This window comes from Nycticebus coucang, chromosome 11, assembly GCF_027406575.1.
Source record: "Nycticebus coucang isolate mNycCou1 chromosome 11, mNycCou1.pri, whole genome shotgun sequence".
Lineage (NCBI taxonomy): Eukaryota > Metazoa > Chordata > Mammalia > Primates > Lorisidae > Nycticebus > Nycticebus coucang.
In genome coordinates this window covers 45,613,067-45,635,403 of record NC_069790.1, presented here as the reverse complement: position 1 = coordinate 45,635,403, position 22,337 = coordinate 45,613,067, and the positions used below count along the sequence as shown (strand labels likewise).

The 22,337-nt window shown below is 34.6% G+C and overlaps 1 protein-coding gene across 3 annotated transcripts in view; it reads right to left on the bottom strand.

Moving 5' to 3' along the window:
- The window catches only part of DGKB (diacylglycerol kinase beta), a 727,110-nt gene that overhangs the window by 19,597 nt on the left and 685,176 nt on the right, over positions 1–22,337 (bottom strand). For all 3 annotated transcript variants that reach the window (XM_053553744.1, XM_053553743.1, XM_053553745.1), the window contains 2 exons: positions 9,502–9,622; positions 8,577–8,637 (listed from right to left, as the gene is read on the bottom strand). In XM_053553744.1, coding sequence (XP_053409719.1) covers positions 8,577–8,637; positions 9,502–9,622 — 182 coding nt within the window. The remainder of the gene's footprint in view (positions 1–8,576; positions 8,638–9,501; positions 9,623–22,337) is intronic.

Genomic DNA, 22,337 nt, shown 5'->3' with positions numbered 1-22,337 from the left:
CTGAAATGAAATGCAAGAAAAGGAGTCTCAGCTGAGAAATAAAAAGTGTTTTTTTAAAAATGAACCAATCAGAAATTTTACAACCGAAAAACAAAATACAATGAGCAAAATAAAAAATTAACTAGATGGGCTTAAGAACAGAATGTAGATTAAGAGAGTGAACTTGAACATGGATGAGTAGATATTACAGAAAAAACAAAATGAAAGGAAAAAGCAAAAACAAAAATGGAAGGAATCTGAGATCTACAAGACAATGCATATAGTGTTTAACACAAGCCATCAGAGTTTTAGAAAGAAAAGAGAAAGAATGTGGTATAGAAGTCAATATTTAAAAAAATAATAGCTGAAAAGTCCTGATTTGGCGAAACATAAAACTACAGATTCACAAATCTCAGTGAAAGTAGAACAGGATAAACTCGAAAAATTTCATACCGAGACTCATCAGACTCAAATTGCTGAAAACTAAAGACAATAAAAAAAATCTTGAAAGCAGCCAGAGAAAAATGATGCATTTTATATTGTAAAGCACTTATTCATATGGCAGTGGATTTCTCTTAAGGAACCATATGATGTAAAAGACTCTGTGCAAGGTTTGAAGGTATTTAAAAAAAAATCATGCTTACAATTAAGTCAGAAGAGCTGGACCCCGGCATGCCCAGCCAAAACACAAAGCTGTGAATCGGAATGCCATTAAGGACATCAACAGAGAGCCACAGGAGCACGAAGGATCAGGCAAATATTTTAGACAGATGGGAAGTTAAAAAGGCTTCATGAGGAAATTGCTTCTAAGCTTGGCATTGAAGGAGGAGATTTTATTTTATTTTTAGTATGTATGTATTTATATCCCACTGCCTTCCAGAAAGATTTGAAGCAACATAAAAATACATATATCCCAATAGATGGAATAATTAATTTAGGCAATCTAAGTAAAAAGAAAAAGAAATCAAGTATATGAAAATAATAAACCAGAAGTAAGATCTGATGAAATAAATGCAATCATGGGTCCTAGAGAACTGCTGGGAGAAACCACAGGTTTGCTTTGTATTCCACCTGGAAGCCAAAATGAATTTATTTCTAAAACACAAAGTAGAGAATGGGGATTTTAGACATAAAAAAAAAAGCAGTGTGCATGGAATGTCTCTGGGAAATCGTGTCTATGAAGCATGGCAGGCTGGTGCCAGCCTTAGGAGAACAATTTAATGCCATGACATGGATTCTGAACGGTTTCAATGTGAAACAGTTGAGAAACTTTGAGATCAATGGAGCAAGATCATTTGAGTTGTGTTTTTCAGTGGTAATTTTGGCAGCAATATGATGGATTGCTTTGGCTATACTGGGAATCAAACTATAACATATTAAATAAAAACAAAAATTAAAAATAAGGTGACAAGGGATTAAGTTCTATTTTTAAGTGATAGATTTTAAATTGATTACTAATAGTAGAAATCATTATGGTCCTGAAAAGTGACTGAGTGAGGCAATAATCTCAATAATTAAGAGATTAGAATGCAGTGGCCTGTTTCTACTTCAGACAGGTGGCCTAGGACATGTCACTTGATCTCTCTGGCTTCCGTTTTTGTAATGATTTGGGAATTGTCATAACTTTAGTGACTTCTTAGGGTTGTTGTGGGGATTAAAAAGCACTGAGTGAATATGAATAATAGAACAGAGACTGGTGTATAGTAAGTATGGTAGGTATCATATTTAGGTACTGTTAACATGGTTGCCTTCAAACCTCTCCAGGCCATTAGAATCTCTTAAAAAGTCCATTAATCTTCATCTGCTAACACTAAATCATTGGATCTGAAAAAAAATGTATAAAATCTTTCATCTTCTGTCTCTATGGTGTGAGATTAATTTGTATTTAGCAAATCATTGAAGATTAAATACCACTCTAAGAGTATAATTGTTTTTAATAATTGAAACAACAAACACACAAACAAAAAATTTAATAGGCCCCAAATATTGTTTCTCTTTTTGGAGAGTTTACATTATAAAGTTGTGCTAGAATTTGTAAAAACAAGTATCAAACTGAAGATAAATACCAGATAACTCCATGGCTAGGGCAATAGGGGAAAAGATCTGGTCTTCCTAGCAGAGGGTACAAACAAAGGCAGAGCAAGTAGCCAGTGCTCTGTCAAAGAGGTACTAGAGCCAGGGAAGGGAAGTGGCATTAAAGTAATAAACAGCATCTCACAGAATGGAAATCAGTGCAGGTGAAGTCAGGGCAGCCTAAGCCAGGTGTTCTAAGGGGACCCAGGAATGCAGAATCAAACCCAAGACAGCAAGATTACCAGACAGGGCAGAGATTAGCTCAGTGATGGTTTGAAGCTAAATTTCATGTTGCTGGTAGTTGTAATCTAAGTCTGAGCAAGCAGGGTCAGGGATTTTTTTTTTCTTTTTTTTATTAAATCATAGCTGTGTACATTGATATAATCATGGGGCATCATTCACTAGCTTCACAGACCGTTTACCAAGTTTCACATATACCCTTGTAAGATGCACCGCTGGTGTCAGGATTTTACCAGGAAGGTACATTAAAAAGCAAAGGGAGGGTGGCGCCTGTGGCTCAAGCAGTAGGGCGCCCGTCCCACATGCTGGAGGTGGCGGGTTCAAACCTAGCCCCGGCCAAAAACAAAAAAAAAAAAAGCAAAGGGAGATCAAAACACATGCAAATGCTTTCTATAAGCTGCCATGGCTTTGAAGACTCTTCGTATTTTACTTGTAGTTATTTCACTGTTTAACTTAGTAGCTATTCATGACTTCTTTTCCATTCTCTACCATATGAAAGAAAGTTTTAGGAATTCTCTCTGTCTTATTCGTAAAAAAAACACTCAGAGTGATAATGCATGAAAATCTCTGTCAATGCTTTTCGTAAATGCATGGCAAGTAATAACTAATATGTGCTTAATAATGTTTCAAATAGTTATCAGAATGAAGCATTTGCAATGTTTAAAATGAGTACAGAATTGATAATGCAGAGGGCAGTGGCCCAGAGAAGTTTAATTTTCCACACAGGAAACAGAAGGACTAAATCTTTTGAGATTGAAAAAGTATTTCTTCTCTGATACATTCAAATTTTTTGCTTTGAGAATATAATGAATAAAGATAACTCAAAATAACTTTTACATGTATTTATATATGAAAAATATGTGAATGAATTGCTAGCCAACCTACATTATGTTCAGTGAAATAAGATTTGGTAGAAAACATTTTTTTAAATGTTATACCACCCCAAGAAGTATTTGAGAAATTTGAAATTAAAAATGTACTTGGTATTGGCAATCTAATTATGTGTGAGGTACAGTGCTATGTTCTGCAAGTCGAAAGATGAACAAAATCATGGTTCATGACCTAAGTAAGCTTGTGTCTAAGAGGGGTTAGACACATAAGCTGACAATTTCAATGCGATGCTGTTAGTACTCTGAAAAAACTGGGAATCACTGAGGCTGAGCTTTGAAGCTATTTGGAACAAAGGGTAGAGGGTGAAGCAGTGAAGGCGAGGTGTGCACAGGGAAGACGCGAGAGATGAGCCTCCAAGGACAAATTGAGTCACTCAAATGAACCAGAGGAAATGTTTGGATATGAAGGAAAAGCGCACGAAAAGGTAGAAAGAAGTAAGAGATGATGTTGGAACAACAGGAACCATGGCTCAAATGGCATTTTATCACGTAGATATTAATTAAAGGATTTTTTTTTTGCTCTTTTATTTTTATTTTATTTATTTTTATTAAACCATAGCTGTGTACATTAGTATGATCGTGGGGCACCATACACTTGGTTCATAGATCGTTTGACACATTTTCATCACATTAGTTAACATAGCTTTTGTAGCATTTTCTTAGTTATTTTGCTAAGACCTTTACATTCCACATTTACTAGGATTCACATATACCCTTATAAGATGCACCGCAGGTGTAATCCCATTAATCCTCCCCTTCCCCCTCCTTCCCCCCTCTCTCCCCTCCCTTTCCCCTTTCTCCCTAATGTAGGACCTTCACATGAAAGCTATAACCCAGTTATAACCTAATTAAAGGATTTTAAGTAGAACAGTGTCATAGTGATACGTATTGGAGTGACCATTCTGGTAGAAATGGGAAGAATGGATTTAAATATAACAAAAACAGAGATGAAGAAATATCAATGTGGCTTTTACCAGGAAAGAGAGAGAGAGCACGCAAATGAAAAGCTCCAAATTTAAAACAATGGTAGTAGGGCTGGAAAGAAAGAAAATGATTCCAAAAATGGGCCCTATCAGCAGGTGAACATGTTTATTGGATTTGAGGATACAGAGAGACAAAGAGGATGGCTGTCAGAGTTCCAGCTTAGGAAACATGGGTGCATAATGGTTTTACTAACTCAATAAGATGTAGGAAAGAACAGCATATGTAAGCTATAAGATGGCCTTATAATGTGGGGAGGCAAATGAGTTTATTTTGAAAAATTATTCAAATTATTTGAAAAGTTATTCAAAATAAACTCATTTGAATTTATTGAATTTGAGGTTCCTGAGGCTTTGGATAGTCATTTCTCACTTAATGAAACTTTACCAGACACCTATCACTTATTATAAATGGGTGGTAAGGGGGGCTGGGTGTACCTCGTCTGTTCTCCCCTATGCTATCATTCTAATCTCTCCACCTCTCCCAAGCTGCTGTTCCTTCTTTCCTTTATAGGAACATGGTGACAACAGCATTATGTGTTCAGGAGGGAGGATCAGGGGAGGAAACAAAAAGGAAAAAATAGGCTGTGGAGTCCAGCCTGAAGACAGGCGCTGCTAAAATTATCTTCAACATACATTCTTCTAGAATTAATATTCTCCTTAGCTCGATCATGCTTGTCAAATGACCAATAGTTATATGGTCAAAATTCATTCTGTGTTAACTCAGTGATTATTACAAAACTAAGAACACAGGAGCGCTTAACCAATTTCTGTTCATTGCTTTACTGTAAGAGAATATAGGTCATAAAAATAATGACAAAGAACATATTTAAAGAATTAGTTTTAAGCTCTTTGGCTTTTGCTGTTCCTGATATTTGAACTCAGGAGTGGTGAAATTTATAAATAAATATTACATTAATCCTTTTTCTCATTTACTTTGTTATTGTGGTCATTTATAAATTACCATATTGACTTAACATTTTAAGTGTACAGTTCAATGGCATTAAGTACGTATCCACAGTGTGGCGTAACCATCACTATCATCCAGCTCCAGAACTTATATTACCTTGATTTTTAAGAAAGCATTAATTGATTTAAAAATCAAAATACACTTATTTCCTGTCTTTTCATGTTACATATTCCACTTAAAGAAAAACAGAGCTCTTCCTCTCCTCTAAAATTATATTTAGAGCGATTCCTTCATAAATTGAATATGAACTCACAGATATTAGACTCATCAGAGAATTTTAACATTCTACCAATTCTTATGCTCTGTGAGAAAAATAGTACGTTATTCTATTGCAGAAAAAAGCACTCTAGAGTTAACCACAACAATGTGATGAATACTAAATGTTCTCTTTAGTAAAAGTACAATTTAAAGTTCAGAACCCCATGTGGTTCTAGGAAAAGTAGAATCTAACAGAATGCAATAAAAATAATGAACCATAGTAGAATTCTTGGCCCACTGTAGGCTACAATTAATGTTTTAAATGAATGAGTTTACAAAAAGAGACAATTAAATGTACATTGCACAAAAACTATTACTAATTTTAACAAGTAGAGAAGTAAATGTCTCATTACTAATTGAAAGAAAAGTTAAGAAAAATATTATTGAAAGTGCTTATATGAAACAAGCTGAAATTATTCCAAAACACTAATTAAATTTCAATAGATAAGACATTTTAAAGCCATGGAAAGGCAGCCAATGGTTTAAAGGGAGATCTGCATCATCCACTGGGCGCTTTTCAGGTGGAGACGCACAGTGGGGAGGGGAGAAGGGGCACAGACGCTGAAGCCAGGCTGCCTAGATGTAACTCTCTACTCTGCCATTTCTTTCTTTCTTTTTTTTTTTTTTTATTAAATCATGGCTATGTACATTAATGCAATTATGGGGTATAATGTGCTGGTTTTATAATACAATTTAAAATACTTTAGATCAAATTGATTAACATAGCCTTCACTGCACTTTCTTGGTTATTGTGTTAAAACGTTTGTATTCTACACTTTACTTTGCCATTTCTTAGCTGTGCAGAATCGGACAACCATTCAACCTTTATCTCCCTCAGTCACTTCATTCCTAAAATGAGGCTATTCGTCGGGTTTTTGTAAGAAATCAACTGCCCATGACACATATTAAGAACTTAATAAATGGTAGAAATTATCATAGCCTTTCCTGCTTCTTGGCTTAAAATGTGGTATAGGAACTAAACTCCCCTTCTCCTTAAGAAGAAAGTCCAAAAGAATGCAAAGTGTACTTATTTGGGTATTTGGTTTCACTATCTTTGTTTTACTTATTCTCTCGTAACCAAGGCTGATGAAAAGTGACCTTTTATTTTATTTTTTTGAAAAGTAACCTTTTATTAGAGGCCAGAATACTATCACCACCACTGCCATCCCACATTATAACCACCACCATTGCAACTACCATCATTACCTGCACCCCACTGCCCACACCATCACAACTACCATCACCATGAGTTTTACCACTGCCGTCATCATCATGACCACTATCACCCTACCATCACTATCCTCATCACCACCACCATCACCACCATCACTCCCCAAATTATCACCACTGACCACCCCCCCAAATACTAGCAACAGCACCGTGAACAAAAACCACCCCTGCAACATCCACGTGAATATAACAATGTGAATTTAAAAGTGTCATTCACAGAGGCAAGAATAACAGACAAGACATAAACAGACACGTGCTCATAAAGGGAGGAAAATGACACGGAGCTCCTGGAGCTGAGAGGAACATACCAGAGATGAACAAACAGGAAATTATATTTATGTGAGCCAATAGCTTCAGAATAAAACCACAAGAAAAGTAAAATTTAAAAAAATCCCCTTTATATGCTAATCTGTGCTGTTTGGAACATATAATAAAAGTTTAAACTACTAAATGAAAAAATGGGCTTTAATTAGAGTCACAGGTTTTCATCCCATATCTGCTCCATACCTCACCTTGAAGAGCTTATTTAACCTCCCAAAGACTCAGATTTCTCCAGCTGAAAAATGGAATTGGTGTGAATATTTAATACATACATATAATATAAGCACTGCCCAGTTTCTCTTCCAGTCTTAATTGACTCAGTAAATGGCACCATCATTCACAGGTGCGAGTTAACTTCAATCTAACAGTTTTATCTGATCACTATCCTCTAACCTTAGGGAACTATTAGTACATTCTTCCTGTTAAGACTCCAACATATAGCTTAAATCCATCCACTTCATTTCCCTACCCTGTCGCCATTGTTGCCTAACCTGAGACTACTGGGACATACTTGCCTCCTCCTCAGTACTCAGAACAATCTATGCTCCACAGAGCAGCCACTGCGACTCTAATAATATAAAGCACACAATGCTTAAAGCCTGCAGTAGTTTTCCACTGCACTTAGAATCAAATGCTAACTGTTTACCATCATTGTCTCCATATGATCTGTCCCCGTCCACCTATTCTACTTTCCTTCTAACTATTCCTATAATACCATCTTCCTCACTATTTCTTCCACACACTGAAGTTTTAGCTGTGTCCTTTCAAGGACGGCTCCCAGATTCACTTATCTAAACTAGTAATTGCCATACTACATCCAGTTCCTCTTTATTATTTTACCTTAATTTTACCCTAACTCTTATAATATCGGAGAGTATATTTATCATATACTTGATAGTTTATTTACTTAGTTTCCCTAGGATTAGAATTTAAGTTTCTTGAACACAATTATATGGTTCATCTTGTACATGTTTTATGCGCAGTACCGAAAGCAATGCCTAGCATGTTTTGAAATGTAATGAAATAGGGCGGCACCTGTGGCTCAAGGAATAGGGCGCTGGCCCCATATACCGGAGGTGGTGGGTTCAAACCCAGCCCAGCCCAAAACTGCAAAAATAACAAAAAAAGAAATGTAATGAAATATCCACTATACAAACAAAAATTGAAATTCTTCGAGGGGGGCAATATGTCTGACTTAAATAATATCTGATTTTGAAGAAAACAACTATGGGCAAGAATAAAGAGGATATTTTCATGATGAAGAAGAAAGACTTCAAATCTCCAAATGGAGGCAAAAGAACAGATGCGTCTATGAAGGTTGCACAAATAATTTTCTCATAAGATGCTCATAAAAATACAAAGCATTTTAAGAAAATCTATTAACATTTTGGTTAGCCCCAGATTTTATAATTAATTGATGATATCTAAAAGTTATATGTAGGCCATACAAACATTCAAAAGCTAAATTATTGCCAATGGCATGTAATATCTAAAACCTGAATGCAGTGTCTCTGACACATAGATCAAAAATTAAAGGATAAGAACGGTTACTGTGGTTATTTAGTGATAGGAATATATAATATATGGCAATCAAAATGAAATTGACAGCATTTCCACTAATGAGTCTGTACTCACTGTGCACGGAGTCTGCATCCATGGTTCCCCATCGATCTGCATTGGCAGAGACTTGCTAGTCCTGGAGGAAAATATTTCACAGTAAGTACAATACTGAAATACTTCATTATAGACAATGTGTAAGATTTAAGATAGTGAGATCAGGGAAGGCAAATATGGTAATAGATGGGTTAACTTTTTTGAAAGGGGTTTCAACTCTTTACTATTAATGAATACCATGAAAGATATCTTGGTCACAGAAATATTAAAAGCTTCATGGTAAATGTGGTGATATCAATAACAATGCTGGATGCTAAAAGAAAAGCATATGAGTTTATGTTTCATGAGACAACCAGAACTCCTAGGCCAACACAGACTCATTGTGTTCATACTTTCCTATTGGAAAAGCTATCGGATGTTCCAGATTTCCCAACATTTTCATACAAATAATGTCAATTATTTCTGTGTTACAATATTTCATTTCACCTTAGAATATTTTTCTTTTTTCCCCCTTCGAATAAAATTTTGGAAAAAAATTTCTTGACAATTTAATCCACATATAAGAATCTTACTGCACAAACTGTTCAAAAATGGAGTATTTAATTTTACAGAAACAGTGTGGCACTTTAGTCCATAAAAGAATTTAAGTCAGTGAAGCGTCAACAGTGCTTTCTTTGATTTATTTACCCGGTAAATATGTAGGGGCTTCAATGGACTCACATGAGTATGAACTAATTTGAAGGAATAAAATTTGTGTGTTAGAACTGGTTTGTCAATGTGTGCAGGATAGTTAACAAGAGAGAATTGGATTTCAATGAATCTGATAAGCAATTGCTAACTAATATTTTGTAAAATCTGCCAATTTCCATTATTTGGAAATATATCAGTATATTGACTGAGGCTCTGCCCTGTCAAATTCCTTTGTCAATTACAGGGAAAGAACTACCTGATAACCACGCAGGAGCACTGAGCCAGTCGCCGGCCAGCACTTTTCAGTCCTGTGTATATTTGCCCCATCTCCATGGCTCCTTCCAAGCCAACCACTTCCAGAAGCTGGTCACTCAGATCTGAAAGAAAATAGATGCCCTGTTAGTGACAGTGCATACATAGGCATATGTCTACAATTTAGGCCATTAGATATTATGGAGATTACAAAAAATCTGAAAGCGACTTCACAAATAAAGCTTCTTTGCTTTAGAAACTGAAAGTAATGAAAAGATGGCCTACTTTTATAATGTTCAGTTTAACTAAACCTCAAGGTTCTGTGGAAAATGATTTGCTGTCAGCTTATTCTAAAACAAATTGGGAAGAATAGATTCTGAGCCAAGAAATACCAAAAAATATACCAGTAGTTTTTAACATCAACAAACTTAATGTTATTCCACATGTATATATGGAACATTTATACATCCCACATCAGACATTTGGCAGCAAACACATTTCGACACTATAAATAAAGTATGAAGATAAGCTGTCAAACATGATTGTGTTAAATTACTCGAACAAGAGACCTTGAAGATCATAGAGTTGAAGTTTATCATTTTATAGATTAGAACTCTCAGTTCTTAAATCACTGAATGGCTTGTCCACAGTAATCATAGCTTTGTATGGAAGTTCAAGAGACAATAGTAGTTTTTTAAAATATTTTTTCTCATGTTAAGGAATATTCTACCACAATACTATTTGGGAGTAGATTAAATAATCAGCACAGTGTAATCATCATCATTATTATTTTTTTAACAGAAGACATTAAGAAGGGGCTAATAGTAAGGGGTATTGCTTATTGAAAGTTTGCTAAGGGCCTGTCAGTGGACCGATCTCTTTCTATACATTATCACAATTGCTCCCCTTTAAAACTAATTTGAGATAAATATGATTATCCCTAATATATATATAGAAGCTAAAATTGGGGACATTAACAGTTTATTTTTATTCACGTACCTAGAAAGAGACAGAGCCAAAATATGAACTAAAAACTTTGATACACTATGTTACATTTGATAAATTGAATGACAAGAACAAACTTTATAAAAATTATTGAAATGTTTTATAAATAGGGATGAAGGTTGGTGCTAAAGTGCCAGATGTGTGCCTGGTGGTATTTATAAAACAACAACCACCAATATCTAGAGGATGAGCTTCAAGGGCTCTTTCTAACCTGAAGATCTGTACTCAGCCCGAAAGCATAGGTTGACGTCACATTAGTACAATCCTAGAGAGTCCTGCCCCGAGACACAGTGACAGCCCATGTGCTCACCTGTGTAACTCAGACTGACAGGACCCTGGATTTGGAGGTGAAAGTCTAGGTATACGTATGTAGCCCTTTGTAATTGTAATAGTCTTATGTATGTTTAAATGTAAATAAGTCATTTCATATTGTTTAGTCACAGAAAAATCCTGGGGGTTAATATTTAGTGGGAGGCATGATTATTACATAAAATAATTATGTAATAGCTGGTCACAGATGAAGACGGAATCATACAAAAACAAATCTATTTCATGTGGAATCCATTTTGTACAGAAAGCCTTCACTCCTCATTAATGAATCCATTTTAGCATGGAGTTCAGAGATGTCAACGATCATTTTCATTGTAATTCAACTGTGTGGTGACAACTAGTTCTTTGAAATCTCAACATTCATCAGCCCCATGATTATTGAAAAATTTGATATAGGCAACTTAAACAAAATAGGTGACCAAACCTCTATATTTTTAAGTGAATGAAAAAATAGAAACTATTATTTTTAATTTTAAGCTACAGTCGCAACAAGAGATTACCCTTAGGAAAAACAATCTTTTAGCTATAAAATCAAATGTTAACAAGTCATAATAACTCAGAGCATCCACCTTGCTATTTTAAATCCTATTTAGACTTATTTCTCATGAAACTTACTCTGTATTTCTAGTTTAAATTTATGTTGCCAAGAACAGATGGACAAGGAATGGAAACATATTCTTTCAGCTGTAGCCGGCACTAAAATGTGCTTGGCTCTATAGCCTGGGTGTTAATAGACGCATTTCTTAGATATATGTCAACCAGAAAATGACACTGTGGCAAGTACTAAAATCCCAGATGTGTGCTTGATGATATTTATAAAACAACCACCAGCACATTGTGACCACACCACAGGATTAGAATTCACATTTAATATTGTGTATTTTACACTGATTCCTAAATAGGTGAACATCCGTGCTAATTTTTGTAAGGATCTGAAGTTTGTTGATAGGAACTATTCTATAAGAAATGAAACACGTTCTCAAGACAGAGTTAATCCGTGAGCCCTAACTTTTTCATGAATCACAGGGATTTGTCTACACCCACACCATATTGCTACTGTCTACCACCCTCCTTCTGCTTTTTTTTCCTTTTAATTTGTCTTTGTTTTTCTCCCTGCAAAAATACCCTGAAAATCAATTCTGTCATTAATAATCCATAATGAAGATATTTTTTATGAATTTAGAAGACCAGTGCTTTTAAACTTTCATGTTCTTGCTAACATAAATAATTATATGGGGATAGTGGAATGTTAGTAACTCTGGAAAAGGTAAATAACTACCATATTTTTTGTGTTTAGGTGTTCGGGGGAAGAAAAATGAAGCTAAATTTGTGCTTTGCAAATTTGCTCCCCTAACACTTCCACATTTTTTGCTGCAGTGAAATCTGTAATGTCTGCGTACAGTTGATGCCTCCTACCTGCTTTCGTTGAGATGAGGATCCTGATTGATTTCAGACCAAGAGAGTTTCTATATAATTTTGAATTCTGTGCCTATATGTTGTCAAAGACTTCCTCACCTCACATTCTAGCTAAAATTTATTTTAAGTGCAGCTCTCCTATGGATGTTCTTAGTAACTAGTTTAACCTACTTAACTGGGTTGCTAACTGGCTTTTGACTTTATATTTAAGAGTAGGAATAGCAAACTGTGGTCCATGGACCAACGCCAACCCACCGCCTGTTTTTGTATGGCTTATGAAATAAAAATGATTTTTATATATTTAAAAAGTGGAAAAACATTTTAAAAGGCATAATATATTGTGACATCTGAAAATTATATGAAATTCAAATTTCAGTGTCTATAAATTAGTTTTTCTTGGAACACAGCCATCCTCATTTGTTTAGGTCTTGTCTATATCTGCTTTCATACTACGATGGCAGAGTAGAGACCAGATGGCCCACAAAGCTGAAAATATTTACTATCTGGACCTTTAGATAAAAACTTTGCCAACCTGTGCTTAAGTGAAATATGAACTCTCTCAGATCACTGAGGTTTTCACATTAGTATTTTGCTATAAATGATAAATGGTGGTTTTATGCCTGAAAGATACAATGTTTGAGCACTTAATTCGCAGTGTATGTGTCCATGTGTAGAGCAGCTGTTCTCAACCATGGAGCTGCACCATGCTTGTGTGCTATGAGGTTTACTATAATCTTTTTGCTATTTATCAAGAAACATCAAATTTTCAAAATAACTTTATTACCAAATAAACTAAGATAGCTTAACATTCAATATTATGCATATTATGCTCAATCATTACATTCTTGTGGCTTTCCTGAGTGGTGAGAAAAAGTAGGCATAGATAGGAAAGCAGAAGTTGCAACCATACCTGGAGACCTGGTGGGGGTTCTCTCTACCTTCAAGAGTCCAAAAGTATTACGAAACCCTGACACTTCGGTACTGAGATGTGTTTGTATGTCTAAAGGAATATTTGCTTTTGTTCCATTCAATGGAATGAGGAATACTTTTAAAGTGGAAAACGTAGGTTTCTGAAATAGTTGACATGTGTTCCAAACATCTCCATGGGAGTAACAGAGGCAAGAAAATTTTTTAAATTAAGTAAATTTATATTTTAGACAGAAAGTCTATAAAAGATGTTCAGAGGGGAAAAATAACTTAATAAAACCACTCAAATTGAGTCACGTCAGATCTGAACTCTTAACACAGGGTCTGTGAATCTACGTAGAGAAAAATATAACTTTATTTTCACTAAAATGTAATTGAAATTACGCACGTCTGTTCAAGTATAAATTTAGGCAAGAAACCACAGGTGTAGTAACAAGACCTGTGACTTTCTCACTGATAGATATCATAGATATTTCCACATCACTTTATAGCTGTTACAATATTTTATTTTAAATAATAGCACTAACTTTTAATTATGCACAATTTGTAAATATCTTCATTAGTCTCTATAAAACACTTTCAATTTCATGTTATTTAAATGTAAAATTTTTTGTTTGTACATAATGTTTCAAAATACTACATATATTCATTATTATTTTTAAATGTCAATAACTATTGAACTTCTTAAGGTTTATTAACTTAATAAGAAATTGCATATATTACTTTCTTTTTAAGCCTATATATTTAATTTTATGAATTTTAAAATATTAGTCTGAGACATTAGTAGATTTCACCAGACTGGCAAAGAGGACAACAGCCTTAAAATGGTAAAAAAAATCCTACCTTACAGTAAAATCTGCCTTTGACTTTATAAATCGTTTCCTGAACATCATTATCACTGCATTAGTTTGTTGCACAGGTAATCAGGGTATGAATGTAAATCTGAAAGTCAGGGGCACATATAGATTAGAGAACACAGGAGCAGCACAGCTAATAAGTGGATGATATTTATTCATAGCTTAGTCTCTTCATGTTTGACAGTTATGCCCTGATAATATGTCTCATTTTGTAATTGTCTCAGACTGCCATATGTGAGGGAACAGAAGAAGATGCATTACAAACACAGACTGAATGTGGGTTGTAGCATTTCTCAGAATATACTGAAGAAACGAGGAGGGAGGGGTGGCGCAGAGCAGGACAAACCCCTTGATGCGTGGGGTCTAGCCACATTCTGCACCTCCGTGGGAGGCCACATGCAGGTGTACTCACTGACTCCACAGGAGCATTTTGCAATCTGCATCAACTGCCACTTATTAAAATTAAATCCTTTTCTGACTATGGTAAGACTAGTCTAGTAGACTAGTCTTCTGTAGACTATATGCCTTCCAGTGATGCTTAATTTATCTAGCAACAATTTGAAACATGTCTGAGGAAACAGAATACACCTTTAAAAACAACTATAGATATGAAATTCATCCATCAAAGCAAAGGCTTCAAGTATTCCTTTTTAAAATTCTACCTATTTCCCATTGATTCCTAATTTAAATGTACATAAATGGATGTTTTCCCTGACCTGCATAAATTAGAAGATGTGAATTTTAAAATGTAATGGGTAGAGAGAGCTGTAGCAAAAATTTATTAATGTGGATACCGTGTTCCACAGCACATATAAATATGTAAACAAAAACATACTTTTGGCACCTTAGGGAATGTAGAATATAACTGTAGGTCTGTTAAGAAACAAGAGAGTTATAGAGATGGTATATACAGATACAGATATAGATATAGATATAGATAGATATAGATATAGATCTTTCTTACTTCTATGAAAAAGCTTCCAGCTAAGAAATTTACAGACATTTTTCCACTTAAGACTCTCAACAATTGAGGCTGATAGCCGATGATTTTAGGAAACTTGTTGAAGTCTTCACATATAATTGAAAATCTTATTTTACAATTAGTTATCATTGTTTTAAATTCTATGTTACTTACTATGATAGTAACAACAGCAAGAGCTAACCAATTAAATTTTATCGGGGATAGAAGATTATGTGCACACCCCTGCACAGGGTGGATAGAAACTTTATGTGTAATTTAAAATAGTTTAACATAGTAAATTTCACACCAACTATACATCCACCCTGTGGACGCATCTTAAAATGGAGCTGCTGACAATATTACCAATAAATGTGTTTGTAGGTCATCACAAAATTAAAATGAAGTACAACCCCCCATTTATAATAACTATTAAAAGTAATGTGTGAATTGCATTCTGAAGAAACTCTATAAGAATGCTAACAGTGTGGCCCTACCTTAAACACATGTGGCTATGCATACTAACCACCAGTCTGACAACAGCTGTGCTTCCCTAGACAAGGATGCAGGGCTGACTGGCACTTTCACACACATGTATGCCAGTCCAGGGGTAGCCCCACCACCCTATACAGACCACTGCAAAGCTGCTTGGCACCACCACTTGCATGCCCAGCCCAAAAGCTAGTCTGGTGGTATCCTTGTCTTCCCATCTGCCCCCACCATGCCTGCACATGCACTCACTCAGCTTGACAACCAACACAGTACAAGCAGAATCACACCACTGACATTACAAAGTTCTGCAGCTTAGGGCACTGGGGCAAATACTGATATCACTGCTAAAGATTACAGCTAAAGTGACCACATTGAAACCACACTGCTGATTCCGCCCACAGCTAAAGCCAAAGTATCATATCCAGCTAACATTTTAGGACTCATCTACAGGAAAGTCTCTTTCTACAAAAGTTAATACATAAAATTAGGGGTGGGGGGGGTAAATGTTAGTATTCCATTAGATTCACTGTTTTGGGAACATAAAAAACAGCAATGAAACATGACACCTGAGAAGAAATATAGTAAGTCTTCAGTTATAGATTCCAAAGAAAAGGATATTTATGAAGTGGCATAGATTAATTTAATATAAAGATTTTGTGGAAAATAAGCAAGATACAAGAGAACACAGACAAGCAATTCCTAATCCAACTGAAAAATTCAACAAAGAAATAAATACCCTAAAAAGAACCAAGCAGCAATCTTAGAGCTGAAAAATTCAATAAATAAATTAAAAAATACAATTGAGAGCTTCAACAACAGACTAGATCAAGGAGAATAAAGAATTTCTGAACTTGAAGACGGGTCTTTTGAAGTAATCCAGTGAAAGAACAAAAAATAAAATAATAATAAAAAAAGAATGAAGAATGCTTGTGGTATTTAGGAAACACCATCATGCAAACAAATTTTCACATTATAGGAGTGACAGAGGGAAAGGGATGAAGAAAGCCACAGAGAATTATATAATGAAATAATAGCTAAAAATTTCTCAAATGTGTATGTACTGCAAAAAATATGTACATTCAGATACAGAAAGGTAAAAAGTACCCAGTTAGACTCAACCCAAATGATCTCTGGGGAATATTATAATCAAACTGTCAGAAGCTATAGACCAGGCATCCTCAGACTTTTTAAACAGGGGGCCAGTTCACTGTCCCTCAGACTGTTGGAGGGCCGGACTATAGTTTAAAAAAAAAAAAACTATGAACAAATTCCTATGCACACTGCACATATCTTATTTTAAAGTAAAAAAATAAAATGGGAACAAATACAATCACACCGCCTCATGTGGCCCATGGGCCGCAGTTTGAAGACCCCTGCTATAGACAATGAGAAAGTTCTAACAACCAGAAGAGAAAAGCATTAGGTCATATATAAGAAAATCCTCAGAGGCAGCGCCTGTGGCTCAGTGAGTAGGGCGCCGACCCCATATGCCGAGGGTGGTGGGTTCAAACCCAGCCCCGGCCAAACTGTAAAAAAAAAAAAAAAATAGCTGGGCGTTGTGGCGGGCGCCTGTAGTCCCAGCTACTGGGGAGGCTGAGTCAAGAGAATCACCTAAGCCCAGGAGCTGGAGGTTGCTGTGAGCTGTGATGCCACGACACTCTACCAAGGGTGATAAAGTGAGACTCTGTCTCTACAAAAAAAAAAAAGAAAGAAAGAAAATCCTCATTAAACTTTAAGAAGTTTTCTCAGGAGATATTGAGATGATATATTCAAAGTAATGAAAGAAAAAACCTGTTAGTCAGGAATTCCATAGATGTATTAGCAAAGCTATCCTTCAGAAACAAAGATCTTCCTAAATAAGCAAAAACTGAGAGAATTCATCACCACTAGACCAAGAAATGCTTGAAGGGAGTGTTAAAACTGTGAACAAAAAGACAATTATTATTATTATGGAAACATCCAAAAGTATAAAACACACCAGTAGAGGTAAATTAATAAATCAAATTCAGAATACTCCAGTGATATATGCAGTCAAGGTACCTTGAGTAACTTTCAATTCTCTAGTATAAAAGTTTAAATTCAAAGTGGTCAAAAACAACAACTTCAATTAATGGCTAAGAGAGACACAATTGATAAAAAAGAAGTAATTAAGGCAAAAAATAGAAATTATATGTTTGTGGGAGGGCATAGCATATAATTATGTAGCCAAATTAAGTTTATATCAGCTTAAAGCAATCTATCATAATTTTAACAGTCCTTATGCTAGTTTCATGGTAACTTCAAAGAAAGAAATTAAAACAGAGAAAAGAAGAACGAGAATTAAATAAAGCTTAGAACCACAGAAAACCATCAAACCTCAGAAGAAGAAAGGAACAAAGCATATACCATCTACAAAAGAATAAGAAAACAATTAACAAAATGACAAGAATAAATTCTTACATATCTTTAATAACCTTGAATATAAATGAATTAATTTCTCCAATTAAAAGATACAGAGTGGCTGAATGGGTAACAAAACAAGACCCACCAATATGCTGCTTACAAGAGACTTGTCTCACCATTAAAGACAAAAAGACTGAAAATGAAAGAGTGAGAAAAGGTATGTCATGTAACCAAAAACCAAAAGCAAACACATAAGGCCATACTTATATGAGATAAAATAGACTTTAAGTCAAAAATGTAAAATGAGACATAAGAGGTCCTTTTATAATGATAAAGGGATCAATTTACAAAAGGATATATATCACCTTGATATATAAAGCAAATATTATTAGACCCCAAAAGGAGAGATAGACTTCAATACCATTTTAACAATAGAAAGGTCATACAGACAGAAAACAAAAAAAAAAAAAAAAAGAAAAGAAAAGAAAAATTGGATATATACTATACTATATAGATCAGGTTCTCAACCTGTGGGTCATAATCCCTTTGGGAGTCAAACGACCCTTTCACAGGGGTGGCCTAAATACACCCTGCATGTCAAATATTTACATTATGATTCATAACCATAGCAAAATTACAGTTATGAAGTAGCAACAAAAATAATTTTATGGTTGGGGGTCACCACAACATGAGGAACTGTATTAAAGGGTCCTGGCATTAAGAAGGTTGAGAACCACTGCATAAAATGCATTTAACAGATATATGCAGAGCTTCCCATCCAAGAGTTGTACAACACACATTCTTCTCAACTTCAAATGGAACATTATCAAGGATAGATGACATGGTAAGCCAAAAAGCAAGTCTTAAAAAAATTTAAGAAGATAGAAATTATATTAAGTGTCTTTTTTGACCACAATAGTATAACACTAGAAACAAATGACAACAATATTAACAATAAAAACACTGGAAATTTTAGAAATACATGTAAATTGAATAACATCTTCTTAAACAATGGGTCAATGAAGAAATCAAAGTAAAAATTAGAAACTTTCTTGAGAAAAATGAGAAGGGAAACACACTGTACTAAAACCTGTGAGACAATAGAAGCAGCTTTTAGAGGGCAAATTATAACAATAAATGCTTACATGTCAAAAGAAGAAAGATTTCTAATAAGCAACTTGATGATACACCTCAAAGAACTAGAAAATCAAGAACAAGCGAAATCCAAAATTGGGAGAAGGAAGAAAGAAATATAAGGTTCAGAATATGAACTTTTAGAAAAGACTAAAAATATTCAAAAGATCAATAACATAGGAAGTTATTTTTTTTTAAGTTAACAAAAAATAGAGAAATCATTAGTTAGGATAACTAAGCAAAAATAGTATGTCTGAATAAATAAAATCAAAGATGAAAAGGAGACATTAATATAGCAGAAATACAAAAGATCATAAGAGACTATTATCAAAAACTATGAGCCAACAAGTTTGATTGTATGGAAGAAATGGATAAATGTAACCACTAAGGTTAAATTTTGAAGAAATAGAAAATCTGAACAAACCAATAATTAGCAAGGGAAATTAAATGAATAATAAAATTTTTTCCATCAAAGAAAAGCCTAGCACCTATGGCTTTATTGCTGAATTCTACCAAATTTTTAAGAAAGAACTAAGACTAATTCTTCTCAAACTATGCTAGTAAGATGAATAGAAAAGAATATCTCAAAACTCATTTTAAAGGACAGCATTGCTCTGATTTCAAAACTGTACAAGGACACAACAAGATCAGTATAAAAACGTCAGTAGTGTTTCTAGAGGCTTATAGTGAATTATCTACAAAAGAAATCAAGAAAACAATTCAGTTTCACCTGGCTACAAAAAAAGGTAAGGTACTCAGGACTAAACTAACCAAGATGGTTAAAAATCTAGGCAATAAAAACTATATACTTTGATGAAAAAAATAAAGCAGACACAAACAATGAAAAATAAAATCTCATATTAATGAATTGGAAGAATTGATATTGGTAAAATGGCCATACTACGCAATGTGATCTACACATTTAATGAAATCCCTATCAAAATACCAAAGACATGCTTCACAGAAATAAAAATATCCTAAAATTTATATAAAATGACAAAGACCCTGAATAGCCAAAGAACAAAACTGGAGACTTCAAAATACACTACAGTAGTATAGTAAACCATATAGCATAGTACGTAATGGAAGAGAATAGAGACCCCAGAAATAAATTCACACATCTACAGCCAACTGATTTTTGGTAAAGATGCCCCAAACAACATTGGAGAAAAGGTAGTTTCTTCAAGAACGGATGTTGGGGAGAGAGAATATCCACACATAGAAGAATGAGTCTAGATCCCAATTCATACCATTCATATAAATCAAACCAAAATGCAGTCTTATATGCAAAGTCCCAAATTATGAAACTGCTAGAAGAAAATGTAAAAGGAATGTGCAAGGACTTTTTGAGTAACACCTTAAAACACAGGCAATGAAAGCAAAACTATAGAGTGGGAGAAAATCCAAACAAACTATACATCTGATTTGGGGGTACTTTGCAAAATATATAAGGAACTTAACTCAACAGCAAAAAACAAAACAAAACAAACAAACAAACAAAAAAAACAGACCCAATAACTCATTTTAAAAATGGACAAAAGATCTTAATAGACATTTTGCAAAAGAAGTCATAGAAGTGAGAAAGGGGTATGTGGAAAAAAAAAGCTCAACAGTACTAATCATTGGGAAATACAATTCAGAATCACATGAGATACACATTACTGTATCACCCATGTCAATCGTAATGGCTGTTGTGAAAAAGAAAATGAGTATCAGCAAGGATGTGGGAAAAAAGGGACACTTAACACACTCTTAGAAAGACTGTAAACTAGTACAGCCATTTTGGAGAGCAATCTAGAGGTTCCTCAAAAAATTGAAAATAGAACTACCTTTTGATCCAGCAGACCAACTACTGGGTATAGATCCAAAGGAATTAAAATCAGTATGTGTCAGAGATCGCTTCACTCTCGTATTTACTGTAGCACTCTTCACAAAAGCCAAGATATGGAATCAATCTAAATATCTAACAATAGAAAAATGAAGAAAGAACATGTGCTGTATAAGCACACACACATATATGCACATACTTAGAGGGTGTCAAAAATGTGTACATATTTTAAGAAAGAAAAAAATTGTATTAAATTTGTAATAGTCAAGTCATGTTTGGCTTCTGCAATTACAAGAGGTGCTCGTTGTGACTTGTCATCTTTTACTATTGGTAAATACTCAAAAGTAAAATTTAAATGTAGTTTTTTCCTTGCTTAGATTGTGCATACTTTTTTTTTTTTTTTTGGCACACTCTATATATGAGGTTTGACAATTAAGTTCATGAATTTACCAATGTGCACTTATATTGCCAGCATTGTACAAAAACCTCCATAAGATTTCATAACCTTGGTATATCAGTGTCTTACAATTGTGTTATGTTAGACATATGGGAGCGTCTTGCTGAGGAATGTTCATTATTGTTGTGTGGTTTCGTGTGCCATCGTAAGAGTGCTGGAGCTTGATTTAGAGCAATAAACAAATATCAAATTTCTTGTTAAACTCGGCAAGAGTGGAAGTGAAATAAAGGTCATATTAATCCAAATTTATGGGGATAATGCCATGAAAGAAAATGGCAGTGTACAAATGGATTAAACTTTTTTTCTGAGAGGAAAGAAAGTGTAACTGATGAAGAGAGGTCATGACATCTAGTAACAAGAAGAACTGAGTAAAACATGGCAAAAGTTCATCAAATTGTGCTTCAAAATTGTTGGCTGACTGTGAGAAGCACAACAGACCAAGTAAATATCAGTAGAGAAACAGGAAAATCTGAACTGAATATCTTAGCCAACAACTTATGACTTTTGGATCACAACAATGCACCAGCTCACACAGCACTGTCTGTGAGGGAGTTTTTAGTTGATAAACAAATAACTGTATTTCAGCACCCTCCCTACTCATGGGATTCACCCCCAGTGACTTTTTTCTTTACCTGAAGATAAAGCAAATATTGAAAAGAAGATATTTTGATGACATTCAGAACATGATGGCCATTCCAGAAAGAGTTCCAAAATTGCTTTGAAAGGTGGACTGTGTGCTGGTGTTGGTGCGCAGCTTCCCCAGGGGAGTACTTTGAAAATGACCATGGTAATATTCACCAGTGAGGTATGTGGCACTTTTTCTAGGATGAATTGACAAACTTAATTGTCAGGCACACAATGCACTATTTTTCAGCCATATAAATGAAAGAAATACTGTCATTTGAGATAGCATAGGAGGATGTCAGGTTAAGCGAAATGAGCCAGGCATAGAAAGACAAACCATATGATCTCATCACTCATGTATAGAATCTAAAAAAAGAAAAAAAATCATAGAGGCCAAGAGTACAACAGAGACCAGACCACAGACTGGAGG